Below are 20,738 nucleotides of genomic sequence, written 5' to 3' on the forward strand. Positions count from 1 at the left end.
ACCTGCGCGAAGCCGAGGAAGAAGAGCTGGTCGGTGCGCAGCGCGGGCAGGCCGGGCAGCGCGGCGCGCGAGTGCGCGGGCGCGCGCGCCGCCAGCAGCGCGTACGCGCTCAGCGCCGCGCGCAGCCCGCCGTTGTCGGCGATGTTCTCCCCCTGCGTGTTGAACCCGTGCACCTGCACACACCGATACGCCGTTGGAGCCCCTCCCGGATGTCTATGCTCCTCGACCGCGTGCAGATTAAGATCAATCTTGAACATCTCGATCGTTTGTCGATATGATTGATATCAGAAGAATGTACCGCGAGAACCCCCTTCGGCGTCGCTTACGAGTAGGGCGTGTCTCACTTTGTATCCGGGCAGCTGCGGCAGGCTGTAGTTGCTGTACTGGTCCACGATGCAGCGCACCCGCGCGTGGTAGTGCTCGAGCGTGCCGGCCGACCACCACTGCGCGAGGTTCCCGTGCTCGTCGTAGCGACGTCCTGTACACCAGAAAAATTTAAATACAGTCTTTAAGTACTAGCTGTTTTTTCATAAACGCTTCGCGTATTAAATTTTAGAAATTAAAATTCTATTCAATTAATATTTAAATTGCTTAATACGTTAATTGTACTTAAAAACGTCGTAATCTGAATAACTTTATTTAAGATTAATTCAGGAGTACTGCAAGGATGATTACTGGGACCTACTTTTATCAAACTTTTCTAGTTTGTGTTAAGTTTAAAAAATTAAAATTACAATTATTTACCTTGATCGTCAAAGCCGTGAGTAATCTCGTGTCCCATTATAGCTCCAATAGATCCGTAATTGATCGCCCTAGAAAATATTAAATTATTTTATACTTTGATATAATAAGACAGCGAGTAACTTCTATGCGTGCGTGTATTGACGTGTGATTGTTAATAATACTAAATATTTAAAAACTCACTCAATTCCATTTCCATAGAAAGGTGGTTGGAGAATACCGGCTGGGAATGCTAAAAATAACAGCGTTATAATATTATAAATAGACTTTTGTATATAAACTATGGATGTGTTAATGATAACTGTTACTTACTGACTGAGTTAAGAGTCGCCGAATAAAATGCATTCACCGTGGTGGCTGTGGCAACCCATCTGACGGAAAGGAGTTAAAATCATTTTTTTGTAATGTCACAAATAACGTAAATAGTTATTATTGACAAATATCTCACCTGTCCCTGTCGGGTTTTTCCCTGAGGGTCTCTAAGGATTTCTTGACCATCGCCCACGTTAACTTCAGATATGATTCAAATAAGTCTCCTTCGACTACCTCGACCTGACAAACGTAAACGTATTATTATTACACGGCTCACACTAACCGATATGACGAGATATGTTATTCGCAGCCAGGTACTGTACAGTATGTTGTAGTGTACTAGGTGGTCGCTACCAGCCTTTGTAACGTCAATAGTTCAGTCTCAGTTTATCCATACCCATTGGTAAAGTAGGCAATTAATTGTGGTAAATTCTCGGTTCGCCACGGCGATTATGTTATTCTAGTAAAAGTGATTTTGAAAGTAATATTAATGTTTATATGCAATTTGAGATGCTGCCGTTTGTACGGCGTCCTATCCCCAACGTCGTCAATTAACAAACCAAAAGGTACAGGTAATTGTTTAGCAGCCAAAGAATTGGATACTAGTGGCGGGGACGAACGAGAAACGGCGAGCGACCGATCTCGCGGCGGTCGGGGGCCTCACGTGTCGGTAGTGGTCGTCCAGGCGCGCGGGCGCGAGCAGCCAGGCGGGGAAGCCCACGAAGGTGCGGATGGCGGCGAGCTTGCGCAGCGTCGTGCGCCGCGTGCCCGCGTCCATCCACGCCACGCGCGCCGCCGCGCGGGAGAACGCCTCGCGCACGTCCTCGATCATCTCCGTGGCCTGGCGGGTTAGCGGGCGGTTAGCGGGCGGTTAGCGGGCGGTTAGCGGGCGGTTAGCGGGCGCCATGCGTCTGACGGTTCGACTCGTCCGAGTCAGCGTACACGAATGCGAACCTTCTGCCTCGACGCCTGATCGAAGTGCTTCTTGACGTAGAGGTAGCTGAGGGCGACGCCAAAGTTGGCGTTGACGTTGGCGGTGCAGCTCTTCCAGCGAGGGGTCCTCTGCTGGAGACCGAAAACGGCCTTCGAAAATTCGAAGCCGAGGTCCCTAAAAGCACCCTTGGTCATCGGGGCGACCGTCGAGAACACGCTCCACCAGAGGAATTTCTCTGTAATTGTGAAAATATAACGATAAAAACTTAATACAAATATTATAGCGGATGGATTTCTGAACGAATCAGGTAGTCGCCCACGCCGCGTGCGACAGCTGCCGGCCCGTTACCGTGACCGGAACGTTTGAGGGAGTCGAGTCGGTACGCGCGCGGAAACAACTATGGCGTCCGCTCTTGCACCGATAATTATGACTTTATTTCAATTTGATGTTTCATCAGTTTATTGATTTTGTTAATTAGTTACATACAGCAAAGTGTATTTTCTTAAGGCCAATATTATTATTTAAACGCCCACTATAATATCGTAAGCACTTTAGGTAATAGCTACGCTTAAAAAATCTTTAAAAAGATTCACTTATTATATTTTACTGTGATTATAAAACTAAAGGCACACGAAGCGCCTGGATGCAGCGCTAGAAGTACCAGGAAGCGTCTCGTATGAAGTAAGACATTTTAAAAAGCAAGCTAGTTTTGAATTTGATGTGAAATGTAATCATTTAATCTCACCGATAGTCACAGGATCCGTATCGGCCAGCAGTGCCGACAGCTTGTGTAAGTACGGCAGGTCCATGACAGTGACACGATCTTGGTTCTGATCCAACACAATACTCGTATTGGAGAACACCAGATCGATGTATTTCTGCCAGTCGTGCTGAAATATTCACAATCGAAAACTGAACCAGATATTTCAGAAGATTACGTTTTTAGAAGCATTTAAACAATTATTGTACAATAATAATAGTCATACTGATTTCATGAATATTCTTAATTTTTCATATAATAACTACTTAAAGAAATACCGTGCAGGCCGCTGAGGTACCTGTTTCCAGCTGGGCGGGCCGCCCGACGCGCCTTTCACGAGCTGCGACACGCTCACCTCGTGGAACAGGTGCGTGCCGCTGCGCCGCACCTCCACCGGCGTCATGCTCTGCGGGAGGGATGCAATTAACGTCACAACGGTTACCAGTCACCTCTTAAGTATGAACATCCAACTAATATAAGACCACTAATCACTAAATGTGTGACCTTCTTTGGAGTACACTCTACATTGGGTCTGAGCTCTCTCCGGTCGTGTTGGATTGCCATTATTCTGGATTGAGTTATTTTGTAGTACAAATGTAAGCCTTTAATTTAGCTTTATCTTTGAAATCTCTGTCAAAAATCTTACCATAGCCAATTTCTTGCTAAATTCGATAATATCATCCGCAAATTTCTGTGCATCAACTTCAGGATCAGCGATGGCCACCACAGACTTTATGTATTTGTGGTACTGCTCTAATTCGTGAGCGAACTGTTCTGGCTGGCGGAGGTAGCGGTCTGAAAAGCCAGGTGACACTTGCTCCACCTGTATAGGAAAATGGAAATAGATTAATATTGTTTAGATTGTTTGAGCTATGACAATGTACCTAACTATTGTTTTTTGATTACGCGAATGGTACGGTATGGTAAATAAGCAACATCACGACTATTTGTATAAACATGTATGTGTTTTATAATTTATCCCATATTCAGCCTCGAAAAAAACCATATATACAACATATATAACCAATCCGCATCGAAGTAATTTTAAGAATGAGAGGAACTTTGAAGTGTGACGTATTTAAACAGTCTTGCACATAGCCAAAGTAATTCTTTGGTCTAAAAAACGTAAAGTAACTGTCTATAAATGTCGAACTACTGGGCTAAGGCCTCCTCTCCTATTGAGTTGTCTTTAAGCTTTGCTTTGCTCAGCTGAAGGTTTGGAGCGAATTTCACCACGCTACTCCAATGTGGGATGGTGGATACACATGTGGCCGAATTTGACATGGATACTTTCACCGCCGAGACGAATTATAAATAAATTAAGCACATGGGTATATAGTGCTGCTTGCCTGGAAATTAACCTGCAATCATCGATTAAGTTACACGCGTTCTAAGCACTTCATCTCTGCTCGTATTCATCTTTATATATCTAACAGTATAACAGACGGAACAATATAGTAAGAAAATATATATTAATGCTAATTTAAGTTTTTTTAGTTATCAATATTAAAAAACTAACGACATATGGGGCATCTCGGTAAAATTTATTAATAACATCATATACGATATTGCTCGGCATATAGCAGTAATTTTTAATAAGAGTTTAGACACGGGTTCATTTCCTAACTTGTTAAAATGTAGTAAGTTTTACCACTTTTTAAGACTAGAAACAGAAGCGATCTCAGTAATTACAGGCTTATTTCAATACTGGGAGTATTGAAATAAGCCTGTTATTACTGGGCTCTTTAAGTAAAATATTCGAAAAAAATATTTTACATCTACTTCTCGTCCATTTCGGTACAAATACTATTTTTCATAGTGAGCAATTCGGTTTTACAAGAGGTCGCTGGACAACTGATGCGGGAATAGCACGATGCTTGGGAAAAATCACAGAAATATTGGAGTATTCTGTGATTTGTCTAAAGCATTTGATTGTGTAGAACACGAGACGCTTCTGTATAAGCTAGTATTTAAGCGTAATAAAGTATATTTTGATTTCATTTCATTTGATTTACTGTTAACTATAAATATTTTTATAATTAAAACTAATTGAATAAAGTATTTGCACTCGTTGAATATCAAACTATTTTATAGTTCCAAGTGATGATCTCAAATGACATCCAGTAGGTATACTTTTCAAATTCGATTCGTGACTTCCTGAATGCGATTATCATTTAAATGGGATTGTGTTTTTCAAGGGTAGCGGCGATAATCAGAATCACGAACGAAGTTTCATCTCAGCGTGATTTTACTGATAGTTATCTTAATTTTTGCTGATTCAGAGTTCAAAATAAATGTAATAAAGTTTATGAGATTAAACAAGTCATTGTCCTCATCAATGTTGACAGTTTTTTCGGATTCATTTGAAAGCGTTTGAGATTTTATGTATAATTCATTACAGAATCCATTGTGTGTTAATTGAATGAAAATCGTAATGAATATATGTGAATGACTTTTAAAATAAATTGCCCCAACATATTAGTCTTTGTATTTTTGTTTTTTTTTAGTCAATTCCACTACGTGTTGGTGGATGAAGAAATGTGGCGGGATTTGATACGATCCAATTATTGGTAGGATCATTTAGGTACAGTTTATGTCATCTTAATTAGTAATACTTTATTTAAAGAAAAAAAGGATATTACGATGATATTGAAATCTATGATGAAATATTATTCGGCGAAGGTAATAAATCTAAACTGTCAAAAACCTTACCACGACCCTGTTGCGACTAGTGTTCCGCACGTCCTCCGCGACCTGCACGCTCAGCAAGACGTTGAGCCCGAGCAGGCGGCGCGCGCGTCCCGCAACGACCTCCCAAGTGAAGTTCGCGCTGGCCTCGGTGGGCGGACGCGATGGTAAACCAAGACTTTCCAGAAGTTTCTGGATGGGCTCAATGCCTTTCTCTTCAAGTTTATCTGGACGTTTTCAGGAGATTAGTAACTTTGTAATCTGATTCTTTAAATAAATGTAACACAAGGAAACACAATCTACAATTTATCAATTACGGACCTGTTAAGTAAACAATTTTGCAATATTGTATATAAATTTTGTACTACTATAAAGTAAAATAACAAAACAAATTAAAACTAAATAATTAAAATATATACATATATATATATATGTCTTACCAACATCAATACAAGTGCGGTACATCGCCTTAGCTTTCAATACACTCTCAGGCAGTCCATCATCGTTTTTATCCTCCAAGAGTTCCCTCAGGTCGGACACGAGACGCTCGCGGAGTATCGCCAGCTGGTCCCAGGAAGTCGCCCACTCCGGCACCGGGTTCTTTTCTATCCAGCCACCGCAAGCGTACTCGTAGAAGTCCTCGCAAGGATCGACGCTTTTGTTCATTGCCGCTAGGATTCTTGACGCTATTCAAAAACATTATGTAACATTATAAGTAATAAATACATACATTTATGAAAAGAGCTTTCCAAATATAATAAATAATTTAAAAAAAAAAACATATACTTAAACGAATGTAAAAAATTTTACAAGATATGAGCAGTATGTAAAAAAAATATTATATATTGCTATATCTATATATTAGAACTGTCTATGTCTGTATTTTATAGTATTTGATTAGTTCCATTATATTTGACAGTACGAGCTCAGCAAGAGTGACAAATAACTCTTGTCATAACAATTACGTATAACAAATTATCCAAATATACTTTATATAGGGAAGGTTTTACTAGCACTTTTGAATTTTTATTTAACAGAATTGTATTAAATACAAAGCTACTACTGGTTTAGAAATTATATTCAACAGAGAAGAACCAAAAATAAACTTAATAATCTACTAACTTAATATTCTTTTCAAAAACTTAAGGTAGGTAGGTATCAGAAGAATGTGTAAAATTTAAACTAAGGTTGGTTTAAGTTGAAAATAAAATCTTTTATTAAAAAATAATAATTATTATCGAAATAAAAAATGACATAATTATCCTATATACCTTAGGATATTTTACATAAAAATGAGCTTAATATATTCATACCACATGACAATAAATATAATAGATTAAAAAATTAAATAAATAATTTAAAATTATAATTTATTGATAACAACATAAACATCAATTATATTGAGTTATATAAAATGAGATGACAGCTCATTTGAGAAATATGTAAACAATATTCGCGGCGTCAAAGGATCACGAAGTTAATTTTTCAATTGCATCAGCCCCACGTGTGTCCGAACTGCGTAATGGTAGCTTGTCACAAAACGCGTAGAGATTTGCACATGCAAGTACGACAGTACGAAATGACGCAGTACGAACAGTTTTCCTAATTAGACCAACACGTGGAATATACAATGAGGATAATACGAAAAATAACACGAATGTGTTTTTAAAGCTTAATATTCTTAATGGTAGTGATTAGTTTTAAAAACAGTAAAAATGTATTGTGACTCAAAATGCATTAACAGATTTACCAATGCGACATTGAATACAATTTATGCAAATGAAATGAAATAGTGGAAGTATGAAGATACGTTCATATTCGACATATGGCTTTTCAAATTGTTGATGAGATTCCATTTCAAATGTCAATATTCGACAAGCGAATCAGAACAATAATTATAGTTATTATATTATAATGAATTAGTTTAATTGCAAGCTTATAATGCTGTACTTTAGTGGGACTGGATTCCTGAAGTCAAGCCAATGAAAATTTTTTTTTGACAGTAGCAGCCCCGAATTTAGAAGCCGAATTTAGAAGTGTCGGGTTATGATATTGAAACAATAGAGAATGTGCTTCTTCTAGAGAATAGCTGGAGTGGCCGAAATCGGTCAGGAAATCGTTGTCATGAAGAGGAAAATTTTTAATTGAAATCAGCAGAGATAGCATGCTGATGATTGCTGGCGCTACATTCAATTGTAAATCTGTTAAATCTCAAGAGTACGACTCGATATAAATATAGTCATGCATATATTATTTTAGTTAACATTTCGGAGACATTCACACCAACAAACAAAAAAGGTCGAGATACAAGCACAATTCAGCGCAATATTTTCAATATTGATCACATTTATGTTTAACTAATCCATGACTAATTTAGATTTTCTATATACTTATATCTACGACTACGACTTTAACCTCGCGTTACCTTTGCTGTGCCGAATTTGTGCTCCATCCCTAAAGCTTAGCAAAATTTTGTGATAGGAACGATAGATTAGACGTCAACGCGAATTGAGCTGCATTTTTTTATATGTCATAATTATACTTGTCTGTAAAAATCGCACGTATAAAATATATAATACTTTATAGTTAAAATCTATCCTCATTTAATATATTAAAATTATTATGAACATTTGAGTGCTTTTTTTATGACATTGTTATGCGGATCGGCAAATGGGCCACATGGTCGTAAGTGATCACCATTATCCATGGACATTGGCGCCGTTTAAAATTTTAATAATTACTTACATAACCAATGTGCGAGTCACCTTCGGAACTGAGATGTTATGTTCCTTGTGTCTGTGGTTACAATGGCTCACCCTTCAAACCGGATCGCAACAGTACTAAGTATCACTCTTTGGCGGTAGAATATGTGACGAAAGGCTTACTTACTCAGACGGGCTTTCACAAAACCTTGCCACCAAGTAAATTGAAAAATCACACTGGGATGACTGGGTAACTTTGTTATATTTCGCCTTCTTGACGTTGATTTTTGGATCATCGTGTGCACACAAAAAGCTCAAAATGTATGTGTACAGAATTAATATCAAAGAATTCTTAAACTAAAATTAATTAGTTGCGCATATCTAATTCAATGGAAGGTTTTAGATCGATTGTTTAAATCAATACATTCTTAATGGAACATGGTTTTCGTTTCTATAATAAAATTCATCAAATTAATTTAAATTGTAAAAGCATTATTAAATAAAGCACTTCAAGAACTACATAATTATTCTCTGCTTTGGTACACCAGACTGGTACACAATTGGTTAAGTAGTTACGATGTATAAGTGAACGAACAAACAGACTTACCTTCGCATTTATAATAATATGAATAAGGATAAAAAAGAGTGGAGTTATACTGGATTAATGAATTCAACTGTATTTAATTATCATATTTAAGTGATCGAATTGCAGGCAAAGAAATATTTGACTATGGTGCCGGTTCTTCTCAGCAGAATAGATATTTCGTATCGATAGAAGTACATACAGATTTAATATAATCTTGTAAAGTGGTTCAAAAGAGTCAACTTGATAAAGTATATTAATTTAGATTTTTAGATTAATTAGATCGCCAAGGACTTGTAAGATGAGTAGTCGTAAAATTTTAGAAATACTTTCTATTTTTAATATTTATTTTATTTCTTATTGTATGTATGTATGTATTGGTCCCGTTAAACTCTGTTAGAGACGTGAGCCTGTTTCGGGTGACGTCAAATTGCTTTAAATAGATGACCAAAAAATATTATTTAGATATTCATATACATATATATTTCAATAGATGTGTATTTATTTTCATTTATTGATTTTCAAAGAATGTTCGAAGTCATATTTTTCTTAAATTTTCAATAATTCTAATGATCGAATTTTGACCAATGAACGAACACTATTTATATAAAAACCAAACATTAAATAAGTTTTTATTATTATAGCAACTGAATAAATCTACCGTATTATATTTGTTTTAAGCTAACAAATTGTCTGAATAACATAAAAATAAATTTCGAGTAAAAAACAATTTATACGGAACCCTGCTAACAACTTGAGTTGACACGAGCTTTTTTATTTATACGTGCGCCAAAAGATTTCCTTTGCTGCATTATAACGGTATTAAAAGATTTATTGATAATATTAACATAGCTACATCCATTAATTTATATTTGCAAGTATAATAACTTGATAGTATTCAAATCCTTGCGAGCTGACCGTGTTATTCGATATAGGAACAATATGTTTCTTTGCATGTTACATCTTTTACATAAACAAAGGTTTTGATTTGGTAGGAACGTTCGTTATTTTAATCTCTTTCATGGGTACAATAAATGTACTGTTATTAGATTAAAGAACAGACATAAAAAGAAAAAAATATTGTTTTTATTTCCACTAGGAAAGTTGAAATTCGCGGCTCGACTCTACTATGCATGTATTACTATAGACAAAAACATTCCTTTTAAATCCGTTGCGTTTAAAAGATCTAAGCGTACAGACGGCAAGAACCGTCTTCGTTGGTTATATGTGTATTTAAGATGTAGCTCACATCATCACGCTCAACATTAGGTATCAAACAAGACAGACAAACAGTGGAAACTAATTTATGGTAGATTATATTGTCTTCCATAAATTAAAACATCTTCAGTAAAAGATAAAGATAACATAAATAATAATAGTATTCTGAGGTTTATATGCAGGAGTATATCAATGATCTAAGGTCTGAAGGTCTCAAAGATCGTGTGCGCCGTGAGCTTCGAAGCCAGCAGTTACTCCGCATCGTGTTAAACTAACGCAAGACGTACAAATTACAAATAATTTTATTATTCACTATATCGGCTGTCAATAATCATAAATTTAATATATATTATATTTTATGATACGTATTATATTGTATAATTATAATATTTGTAATCATAGTTGTTATGTATGTCATGATTCACGAGATATGAAATAATAATTATAATACATTACATGTATATGAATACATAATAAATATTCTTATATATGCAAAAAGAAAACAATTAAATAACATCCCGTAACTAAAACTCGAATTCCCTTTGAAAATCAAATATCAAAACCTCAAGACAGCTGATTTGCAAATATTTTTTCAATAGGTTAACTCACCGGTAACAGAGCATAATTCGCTGGTACAGATCTGCGTATCTTCGTCATCATTTGAAGGGACAGGTGAACCAAATACATTAAAAACGAAACTCAGGCAGAGAGCCAAAACTAATTTTGATGATCGCTCCATTTGAAGGACAAGTGTTCGTATCGGCAAGTTAGCCCCAACTGTGTGACAAACATGTTACCTGTGTTGACGCAGACTTCGCTGAGACAGGGTCGGGGGCTCTTGTACTCAGTGAGCACCAGCACAGTGGTGTAGATGCCGAGTGCGAGCAGTGACAACCCTAGCGCGATGATTATCACCGACGAACATCGCACTGTCCGCTCTCTGGAAAAAAGTTGACGTTAAGAACATTTTTTTTTTCAAATTTTCAATTTCGAGTTTTCTTAAAATAGTATTAGTATTGATTGGTCATATAACTCCATACTTATAAATAACTAGCTGCTAATATAATAAGAGTCTATATAAAAATAAATTTTAAATATGGTATAAAAAAAATATTATTTTGGGGCATTCTTGAGTTGAACGAGTGCACGGAAAAGAACCTACTAAATTTTCGTCACCATCGGATTAATAAAATACTAAGCCATAGGAACGAATAGAGGGCAGATAAAAATCGTTTATTTTTTTTAATATAGAAGATACACAGATACATGATGAGACCTTGAATAATGAAATATCCGGTTTTCTAGTATTAGTTTTTGCCATTATATTACATACATATATTGATATTCAAATGTTTTTGACTTTCACTGATTCAACTCAGGTTTTTAAAACATCAATCAATTTAAAATATTAGCATATTTTTTATATATTTACAAAAAGTGATGTTTGTACATACACTATTTATTTTATCTATTGTGGAATAAACTCCTAGCATTCTCCTCTTTAAGGATAGGAGGTTCCATTATCTGTACTAAAATATAAAGTGGAAGAGCTATTTGTTTAAAAGCGTTAATCTCAGGTATTTAATAGCTCAATTAAAAAAAAAAAACGTATGCCTAGTTATTGGAACGCATGCACCTTAACCGATGATTGCGGGTTCAAACCCAGGTAAGTATCATTGAATTTGCATGTGTGTTTATACTTCAAAAATAAACACGTGCAAGGTGGTGAATAAACATGTAAGCAGATCCAATACGGTTTGATGGATAGTAGATCTAATATCCATCAAGCCGTATTGGGGCAACGTGGTGGAATAAAACAAATACCACCTGAGACCACTCAAATATCACCCAGAGACCACTGTCACCAACGTTGAAAATATTTAATTGGAGCAAAAATTGGCTGCGTCTGGACGGTCCGAGGAGTTTATATTTCTAGAAATGACAATGTCTAGTGATCAAGGTAACTTTACCATAAGGCGGACCATTTGATCGTCTATCATTCTATAACAAATATACAATATGCTAACAGTTTTGATAGATTGTTCTCAATCTATGAAAGTACGTAGTTGACCCAGTAATTAATGCACGTGAAAGTGAACTGATGTTAAACAGTTTAAATATAAACAGACGAGTTCGTTAGATCTTTCACTTATTGCGCATTTATAATTTTTGGGTTCGCTGAGAAAAAACGTCGAGAAAGTTGCGTACAAGAAATATTGTACGTAAATTCGTCCTTGAAATTTTACTCTGATTGAACAGATTACATAAAGTTGCTACAAATGTTTAAGGTCAAAAGGTCCAAACTCATTTTTTTCGGGCCATTATAACCCGAAAAAATGTTTTAAATGTTTAATATTTTGTACTATAGAATATGTACATAATACGAAATATTATTTTTTTATACACAAATAACAGCTTAGCGTGTTTCTAATAAATATAATTAGCAATGATGCTTATAATAACATAGTCGCAATAAAGTAACTCCATCGGCTAAACCGCTGAACCGAAATTGATGAATTTTGGTATGAAAGTTTGAACCCCAAGGAAAGTCTTAAGTTACTTTTTATACCAAAAACCTATAACCGCCCTAGTATGTCTCCTAACACCTGGGCCAAACCACGATCGAAAAATAGTAATATATCAGTATGAAAAGCAACCCAAGTTTGATTCACTTAACCCTCGTTCCACTCTGTTAGTTATAGGAAGGACGAAGCGAGTTAATATTAGTGCAGTCTTGAAATACCCTAAATGAGGCTCTTTCCCTATCGTTAACTTTTCCAGATACAAACGCATAATGTAAACGACTTATTAGATTTTTTATATCGATAGGGTTTCTCCGGTTCGAACATATTCCGCATTAACATAAATCAAGTGACGTTTTATTCCAACGATGACGTTTTATTAATTAGTTCCAATGAAGTTACACACAATGTTTACGCACTCTTTACAAATATGGTTATGATCGTAACATAATAATAATTATAATAATTAACAGGTTCCTTTGTAAATATTATTCGTAATGCAAATTTAAAAAAATTGCGCCGTTTATATTCCAATTTGCTACGTTCGTACATTTTAAAGTGAAGTTTCCTTAAACCTATGTATTATTAACATATATATTGTATACGTTGTATCAATATAATAAATATTAATTGATGTTATAGTTTACATTTAATTCAATACGTATCAAGACGATTCGTAAGTGTTTTTACGAGTTACCGTCCTCTGGTATAATATAAAGAGTATTTGATTAGGTATTCTTGACTCAGAATATACGATTTTCTTGAATTTTGTAGAATTAATTATTTTACAAACACAAATATGTTATATTACAGACCAAAAATAATTTAATATAAAAAAGAAGAAGTGTTACAGAAGTATGTGCAAGAGGCGTTCTTATTGATTAAATAGACCTCTCATCCTGGGTACTTGTAGTTAAAGTTGAAGTTAGACAATAAAGTGTTTTATATGTTTTAATTGCGATGTAGATGACTAATGTGTAGGGCAATGCCCTTTCGTCGATACAAAAAAGAACAAGTGTAAGTTAAGTTCCGTACATTTTTTGGCGACGCGAATTAAGATAAGAAATTACCTTTTTAATTTTTTATTCAATTAAATTTTCAAGCAAATGCTTTTTTGGATGGTATTTGATATCACAGGTAAATAAAATTACAAACGACTTTTATCATTAATATACTTATATATAAATCGTTTTAACACAGAGGTTAGGTTCGTGTCGTTGGTTATTCAAATTTCATTTAATTTCAAGTTATTAATAGTCTAGTTATATGTTGATACTTTAGAATTAGTGAAGTATTTGTTATTTAATTATAATTATTAATTAATATGTCGCATAGCAAAGGCATTTTATAATTTGTGATAAGAAAGAGTAAATCGAAGTTTTCCTTGTTATTCATATGAGATTTGTATATGTGGTACAAATGATGATTGTTTAGGGGGGTGACTTCCCATAACTAATGATTTACTCATGGAAGTAAAAGTATAGTTATAATAATAATGATGTCAATAAAAAAAAAATACTTTATCGGCCATAAAAATATTGCATATATTGTACATATATGCAATCTTTTAAGAGCGGTAAGTTTTTTTATGCTATAGGTGGTAAAAGGGCAAGAGGCTCACCTGATGGAAAGTGAATACCACCGCTCATGGACATCTGCGATACCGGGATTCTTGCCGGCCTTTAAGAAATGTGTAAGCTTTTTTCTCGAAGGTTCCATAGTCGTATCTCTATTGCTCTGTGTTGAATACGGTCAAATGGAAGAAGCTGGTACCGGGGGTAGCACCCGCCCAGCGGTTAGAGCAGTAGTCCATGTGAGGCCGAATTAGTGTCTTGTATACTGAGCACACCAAGCTTTTTTATGCCAATTTGGCTTTATGCGAACCGCTGAAACGCTGGCGTTGTATTATTAAATCCATTAGATTTAGAGGACATTACTTTCTGCACTCTTTCTCTGTGTAAAGTTTAACTATGTAAAACCCCATACTCCTCTGTGCGATTTAAAAAGTCGCAGGATCGATCCTGACCCCTTGGGCTATTGTCGTCTCCACTCCCAACACAAGTGATATTCTTAAAAGGAGTGGTAATAGGAATATTAGTAATACCTTAATTAACTTGGAGTATTGTTCTTGTTATATTTAAAAAAAATTGGTATTAAGTTTACTTTTCACGTATTTATTTATATATACATGTGTCCGGTGTCATGTCTGCTTGTTTAAGAGAAACTCATTCTGCATATTAAATCTTAGCTTAACTCATAAAGTTATCAATTATTTTAATAGTAATTCCAGTTCTCCATTATGCATATAAATAATGTTATAAAATAGTATCTTGTAAAACAATTAATTGTCTTGCAAGAAAATTAGAACCACTTTCTCTCATTTTCTTATACTACAGAGATCAAAATAGCCTATTCCAATCGAAGTAGGAATAAAGATAAACTAACCTTAGATTAACGTATTCCACGCGATTTGCTAATAACTCAGTTATATTGTACACTACCTACTAAAAGTTTATGATGAGTATATAATATAACCATTTATTTTCACTTTAATTTTACTTCCAAAGTTCCGAAAACAGTTTCATCGACGTTCAAAACGCGATTGTTCCGCAAATTCACAGTGAATATCATCATCATCATCATCATTAAACTGTCGACCAATGATATCGCTTCAATTTACTATATTGTTTATTTAGCTTTTCTCCTCTTGTGGTTGGAATAGATTATATTACTCTATTCTACTCTGTTATCGGAATTTTGGAATTAAAATTAAAGTCGATATAAGTCGTTAAGTGTTGTTTTATCAATAAAGATATATTAATCATAAACTATTATTAGTACACAATATTTTTAACAGACACATGCAACAGTCTCATCTGTCCGTATATTATAATAAAGTTTTTTAATTGAATATAATGATAAACATTGAACCATGTCGAGAATTTCTCTCGAAACAAGATGACTATTAAAAGTATGAACTGTCGTATACAGTTTTTTTTGCTATAAGACGACAGAAGTTTAACTTTTATGTATAATTGTCGCAATTGCTATTCAATTTCAATGGTCGTGACGAAATCAAAAGACCATTGAAATTGAATAGCTATATCTAGTTAACAAAATTGTTATTTTATTTTTAGAATTAATAAAATAACTAAAACTGTAACAATCAATTAATTTCTTATATATTTTTCAATTTAATTGCTTATGAAAAGATTATGAACCAAAATAAAATAAAACAATGAATCTGCTGTACCCCCGTGAAATTTATAAAACTTTACCTATATTACTGATACCATCTTCCATTATTTATTTCCTTACCTGGGACTCAAACTATCTCCATATCATCTATCATCTAAATCGGTTCGGCTTAAGCGTTACAGACAGAGTTACAGACGAGGTTACAGACAGAGTTACTTTCGCAATTAAAATATTAGTATAGATTGAGGCAAAATAATAAATCCAATAATTTATATTTTAAAGGTTTTATATATTTTACTTGGTGGTAGGACTTTGTGCAAGCCCGTCTGGGTAGGTTCCACCCACTCATCAGATATTCTACCGCCAAACAGCAGTATACAATACCGAGAGGTATTATTGTGGTCCGGTTTGAAGTGTGAGTGAGCCAGTGAGACTAAAGGCATGAAGGACATAACATCTTCGTTCCCAAGGTTGGTGTCGCGTGGCGATGGTGACCACTTACATCATGGTGGCCCATTTGCTCGTCCACCAAGCTATACCATAAAAAAATATTGAGATAGGAATACTTCACACCGGCCTTATGTTGCGTGATGGCAATGATCGTTAAGATTACTATTTTTATGGATACATGTAGTATAAGTTTTCAAATAACTGTTATAGCTTGCGTTAAACGGTAAAATACTTGGATCTTATAGACAATAAAATTGCCATATAAAATTATTATAATAAAAGTTAGTACATTACGTAATCTGCAGCTTTTTTGATTGCGATGTTATTATTCATTGTCTATGTATCTAGTATTGAATATATTTGTTGGGAATTTGGAATATTTACCTAATGGTGTTTATTAATAATAAAAATCTATTAACTGAATCGTTGCGCTTAGCTGAGACTCGTGGACGTGGACGAGGTAGTGGACGTGGACGAGGCGGTGGACGCGGCCTTAAACGTGGTGGAGTGGGCAGCGGGAGCAGTGTTAATCGACGACGCCAGAGAGTCAGTATATCCAGCCGTAGCTCTGAAAGTGACGCAGGAGGAGAAACTCACTCTAAATATGATAAGAACCGTTTCAATCCAAATGAAAATGTAGATACGAGCTGGATATTTTATGGAGCCAGATATTCTAGCGATAAACATACAGCTTGTGCAGGTCCTGAAGGCGAATATTATATTTGTGATTTTTGTTGTTAAATTTTATTAAAGTCCAATACATTTAATTTGGCCTCCAGGGTGCCATATAACCCTCACATAATGTTAAGTTGTCATTTTTTTATTTTTGAGAATTAATGAAGTTATTGATAATTCTGTGATTATTTCATTAATCTTCAGTTAGGCATCCATAAGGCAAAGAGTAAGGAACACTATGATGTATTTATTTTATTTATAAGGGTGGATTTTTTTACGTGAGGCCTCAAAAACAAAGAAGGGGGCCTTCTGATATTTAATTCAGATTAATCTTCTGTGTACTCCATCATCCTTTATAATGGGATACATTAAAGTAATGCATGCATGCATACTCTCAGTTATAAAAGGTAAACATTTGAAATTTTGAGAATATATATGGAGCAATTAAAAGTGTTCCTAGTATAGTATAATTATCATCTTATCATCATCATATTATCATTTACGTTGGTGTATATTAGCCACCTAAATGTATTACAATTTAATTTATTTATAAACTAACAAGCTTAAAGCAAAAAGTAACAATTAGTGCGTGATTAAGACATTCCAGTCCGAAGTCTTTACTATTTGTGGCTAGAGGCGGATCGCTAAGCTTCCGCGGATCGTCGTTGCGCGCGCAGGCGACGGAACGGAATGCAACCAACAATTGTTTTGCACCCAGCTATCACTTAAAACATTTACACTTTCATATTGATTGCACACCTCTACACTCAGCTAATACCGGAAAACAATTGAGATTAAATACAACTAATTGAAATTATATTTATGACATTTCCTTACAGGTTACATTTTAAGTACCTACTTATGAAATAGGTACTTAAAATTATAGACGTAGTCTCATTGCAAACATTGATTAGGTTGGAACAGTAATGAATGGATCCGATATACTATGAATGGTGCGAAGGACGGTGTAATTAGGAAAAAAGTGGGTACAAATTTGATCACATGGTTTGTAAAATCTGGAGATCAAATAAGAGCTAGCTGCTAAATTAAAGATATTCAACAGGAATGAGTCAAAGACATATTTTATCGTTTCGTTTGTCCATCTACCCTCTATATCAATAAATTTAAAAAATACAAACAGTTTTAAATGTCTATATTCCTTGCATAAAATTAAAAAATAAACAAAGTTTTATCAGCCAGGCTATTTAATTTTAAATTATAGCATATTTTCTAAATCCATCTACTGAATATCTAACCCCTTATATAAATTGAATACACACAGACAACTGTTCAAGAACAATGAAGATTACTATTTAGGATCTTGAAATGATTATATTTGTGGTTTTTTCCATTTAAGATGTTTGAGAGAATTCCATTACGTTCTGACGGTTACGGCAGACTTTTGTTAAATTGATATTATTCACATATAAGATGTGTGTGTCTGTTCATTATGTAATTTTTGAAATTATTATATGTGACTCTTTTCTCTCTCTCCCTCTCTCTTTATGATTGTAATGAAATTTGGCAGGGTTATAGATATAATACCTCTTATTAGTAAAAATATTAAAGATTTATTTCCATTGAAAAATGCGATTCATGTATGGGGCTAATAAATTTCTCGTGATAAAGTCTAAAGACACGTTGAAATGACTCAGGGTCTCTGAAAAAGAGGACGAGTCTTAATGTGGGACGATGTATGTTCTGTGTGATACATTGAACCTTTCTTATGTTAGGAAAAATATTTTAAGGGATGAAGCCGCAGCGGATTTTTTTTGCTAACGAAAAAATAGCGCAAATATCAATCTGTAATTCCGAATAATGTATTTCTGCCGTTTGCAGTTGATACTCGGACCTTGGGGTAATAAAAAAAAATATATATATAAAACCACGTCGTATTATAGCCACAGGTCTATTTTTGACATGAATCGGAAATGTGGTACAACGAGGAAGCGTCATGACGCGTACAGTAGCTACTTTAAATTTGGATTTGTAGTAGTTGTGTACATCTGCAGTCCTACGTGTTTCATAGAGTAGACTTTTGTCCTGGACTTTCGTAATTAATTTTATACGCAATGTTTTCACACGACGAGAGTCGCGCGTGGAGTCGTTCATTAAAAATATTACATATTTTGACTGAACAGGAAAATGATGAACACTGTGTATATAAAAGTTAGGTTGAAGGTTATCGTCGAGGTACGAATATATCAAACTTAGATTGTGAACGTTTACAACTTAAAACCTTGTGTAGATGAAGTAAGTCTGAGACGGCTAGTCGTATCACGAGATACTATTTTAAACACTTACACAATTAAATTACAAACATTGTAACGTTAAGATAAACTTAACTAGGTGGAAGCAAGCCGGTCTAGGTAGGTAGAACTCACTCATCATAATATAATATACCGCAAAGTATAGTTCCAGTTTGAAGGGTGAGTGAGCCTGTGGCACAAGTTTAGGCACAAGGATCTAAAATCTCAGCATCTAAGTTGGTGGCGCATTGACGTAAGGAATGATTGACATACATATCTTACAATAGTAATGTCTATAGTATGTTACCACATACTATTTCAATGAGTTGCCTCGATTTGATTTGAAAAAGGAAAAACATGAATTGCAAATAAAAAATACGTTTACTCATATTTTCGGTAAAATAATCCTAGATTGTAATCGCTTCGAACTAACGGTGACAGCGGTTATTATTCACTCGGCGAGCACGCGACATGAATTAAACGTTGAATTCGATTTATGCTGACGTTCTATTGCACCTTCCAGATATAGTATATAATATATATGCTATGCAGCGTGTATAGCTTAAGACTAATATCGATTTTTTTATGATACATAAGTAACAGACCGTTTGCAAATTTTCTCGAAACTTACAAGTTAGTTTTAGTTAAGTAAGACATTACCATATTACATAGACTTATTTTTTATTTTTTTTATTTTTACTTTATTAGGGAAACAAACAGTACAAGTCATTCTTAAAGCTAAAGCATAAAAATTAGCACATATACCAGTAAAGTTTCCACTTATAACTAAACACATAATAAGAGCAGAACAAAATTAATTATAATATCTAATATAATAATAATAATAAGAAATAACAAACCTATGAAAAAAGGGCAAATTTGAAAAAAAACAAATAAAAGATCTAGGCTTTATGGTTCTAGCACTAATTTCCTGAAGTTAGCAACTGATTCTGTAAATATATCAATACTGGAAAATTTAGTGTTATATTCATTACAGACTCTATATATAAAAGTATTTCGTGCATAATTTGACTTTAATAAGGGCAAACTAAACAAAGCCTTATTTCGTGTATATACATTGTAGTCGATTCAGATAGCACATTAACGCCTAGTAACCGATTTTTATAATACTGAAGCATGGTTGCAGGCGCCCTATGAGTGTGACGTTTAATTTATCGTCTCTGGAGCTCTTTGTAGTTGTGTAGTGACATCTAATGAACGCATTTCGTTGCCAAATATCTTACCTGCCGCGTTATCCTTATTATGTGGGGTTCTAGATAATATTTTTGTAATTTATTTAACCGTGTGTTTACGTTTATGCTTATTTATGACATATAAATGATCGAATATTTTAAATTTTAAAAAAATATATGAAATTGAGCCACATGCTTTATATTATATTATTATAGCATTCAGTATGATCTCAGCCTTAGTAAAAATGACAGATTATACGATTCTAATTTATCTTATCTGAATGACCTACTGGGTTCGAATCAAGTAAATTAAATCTCAGCAACATTTTTACAAAATATGCAGATGACCACCGCGAACATACATAAACCACAAAGTAAAGCCTACCCGTATTCAAACCACCCATAATATCAATGAGATATACCAGTTCAGAGGAACGAACCATTGTCTCTACTATGTCCTAGTTTTATTGAAAACTCAGGAAGTCATCGACCGCAAATAAGATTACCTACATA

General features: G+C 34.6%; 1 protein-coding gene across 1 annotated transcript in view; it reads right to left on the reverse strand.

Moving 5' to 3' along the window:
* Positions 1 to 20,738, reverse strand: part of LOC113397544 (neprilysin-4-like) — a 46,727-nt gene that overhangs the window by 988 nt on the left and 25,001 nt on the right. Inside the window, exons 3-16 of the mRNA XM_026635944.2 lie at positions 10,736 to 10,878; positions 5,876 to 6,121; positions 5,460 to 5,662; positions 3,394 to 3,570; positions 3,046 to 3,153; positions 2,733 to 2,877; positions 2,008 to 2,222; positions 1,718 to 1,894; positions 1,190 to 1,293; positions 1,054 to 1,112; positions 925 to 973; positions 745 to 812; positions 345 to 478; positions 3 to 173 (exon numbers count right to left, since the gene is read on the reverse strand). Of these exons, the coding sequence (XP_026491729.2) occupies positions 3 to 173; positions 345 to 478; positions 745 to 812; positions 925 to 973; positions 1,054 to 1,112; positions 1,190 to 1,293; positions 1,718 to 1,894; positions 2,008 to 2,222; positions 2,733 to 2,877; positions 3,046 to 3,153; positions 3,394 to 3,570; positions 5,460 to 5,662; positions 5,876 to 6,121; positions 10,736 to 10,878 (1,999 nt within the window). The remainder of the gene's footprint in view (positions 1 to 2; positions 174 to 344; positions 479 to 744; positions 813 to 924; positions 974 to 1,053; positions 1,113 to 1,189; positions 1,294 to 1,717; positions 1,895 to 2,007; positions 2,223 to 2,732; positions 2,878 to 3,045; positions 3,154 to 3,393; positions 3,571 to 5,459; positions 5,663 to 5,875; positions 6,122 to 10,735; positions 10,879 to 20,738) is intronic.

The sequence above is a fragment of the Vanessa tameamea genome, chromosome 3 (assembly GCF_037043105.1).
Source record: "Vanessa tameamea isolate UH-Manoa-2023 chromosome 3, ilVanTame1 primary haplotype, whole genome shotgun sequence".
Lineage (NCBI taxonomy): Eukaryota > Metazoa > Arthropoda > Insecta > Lepidoptera > Nymphalidae > Vanessa > Vanessa tameamea.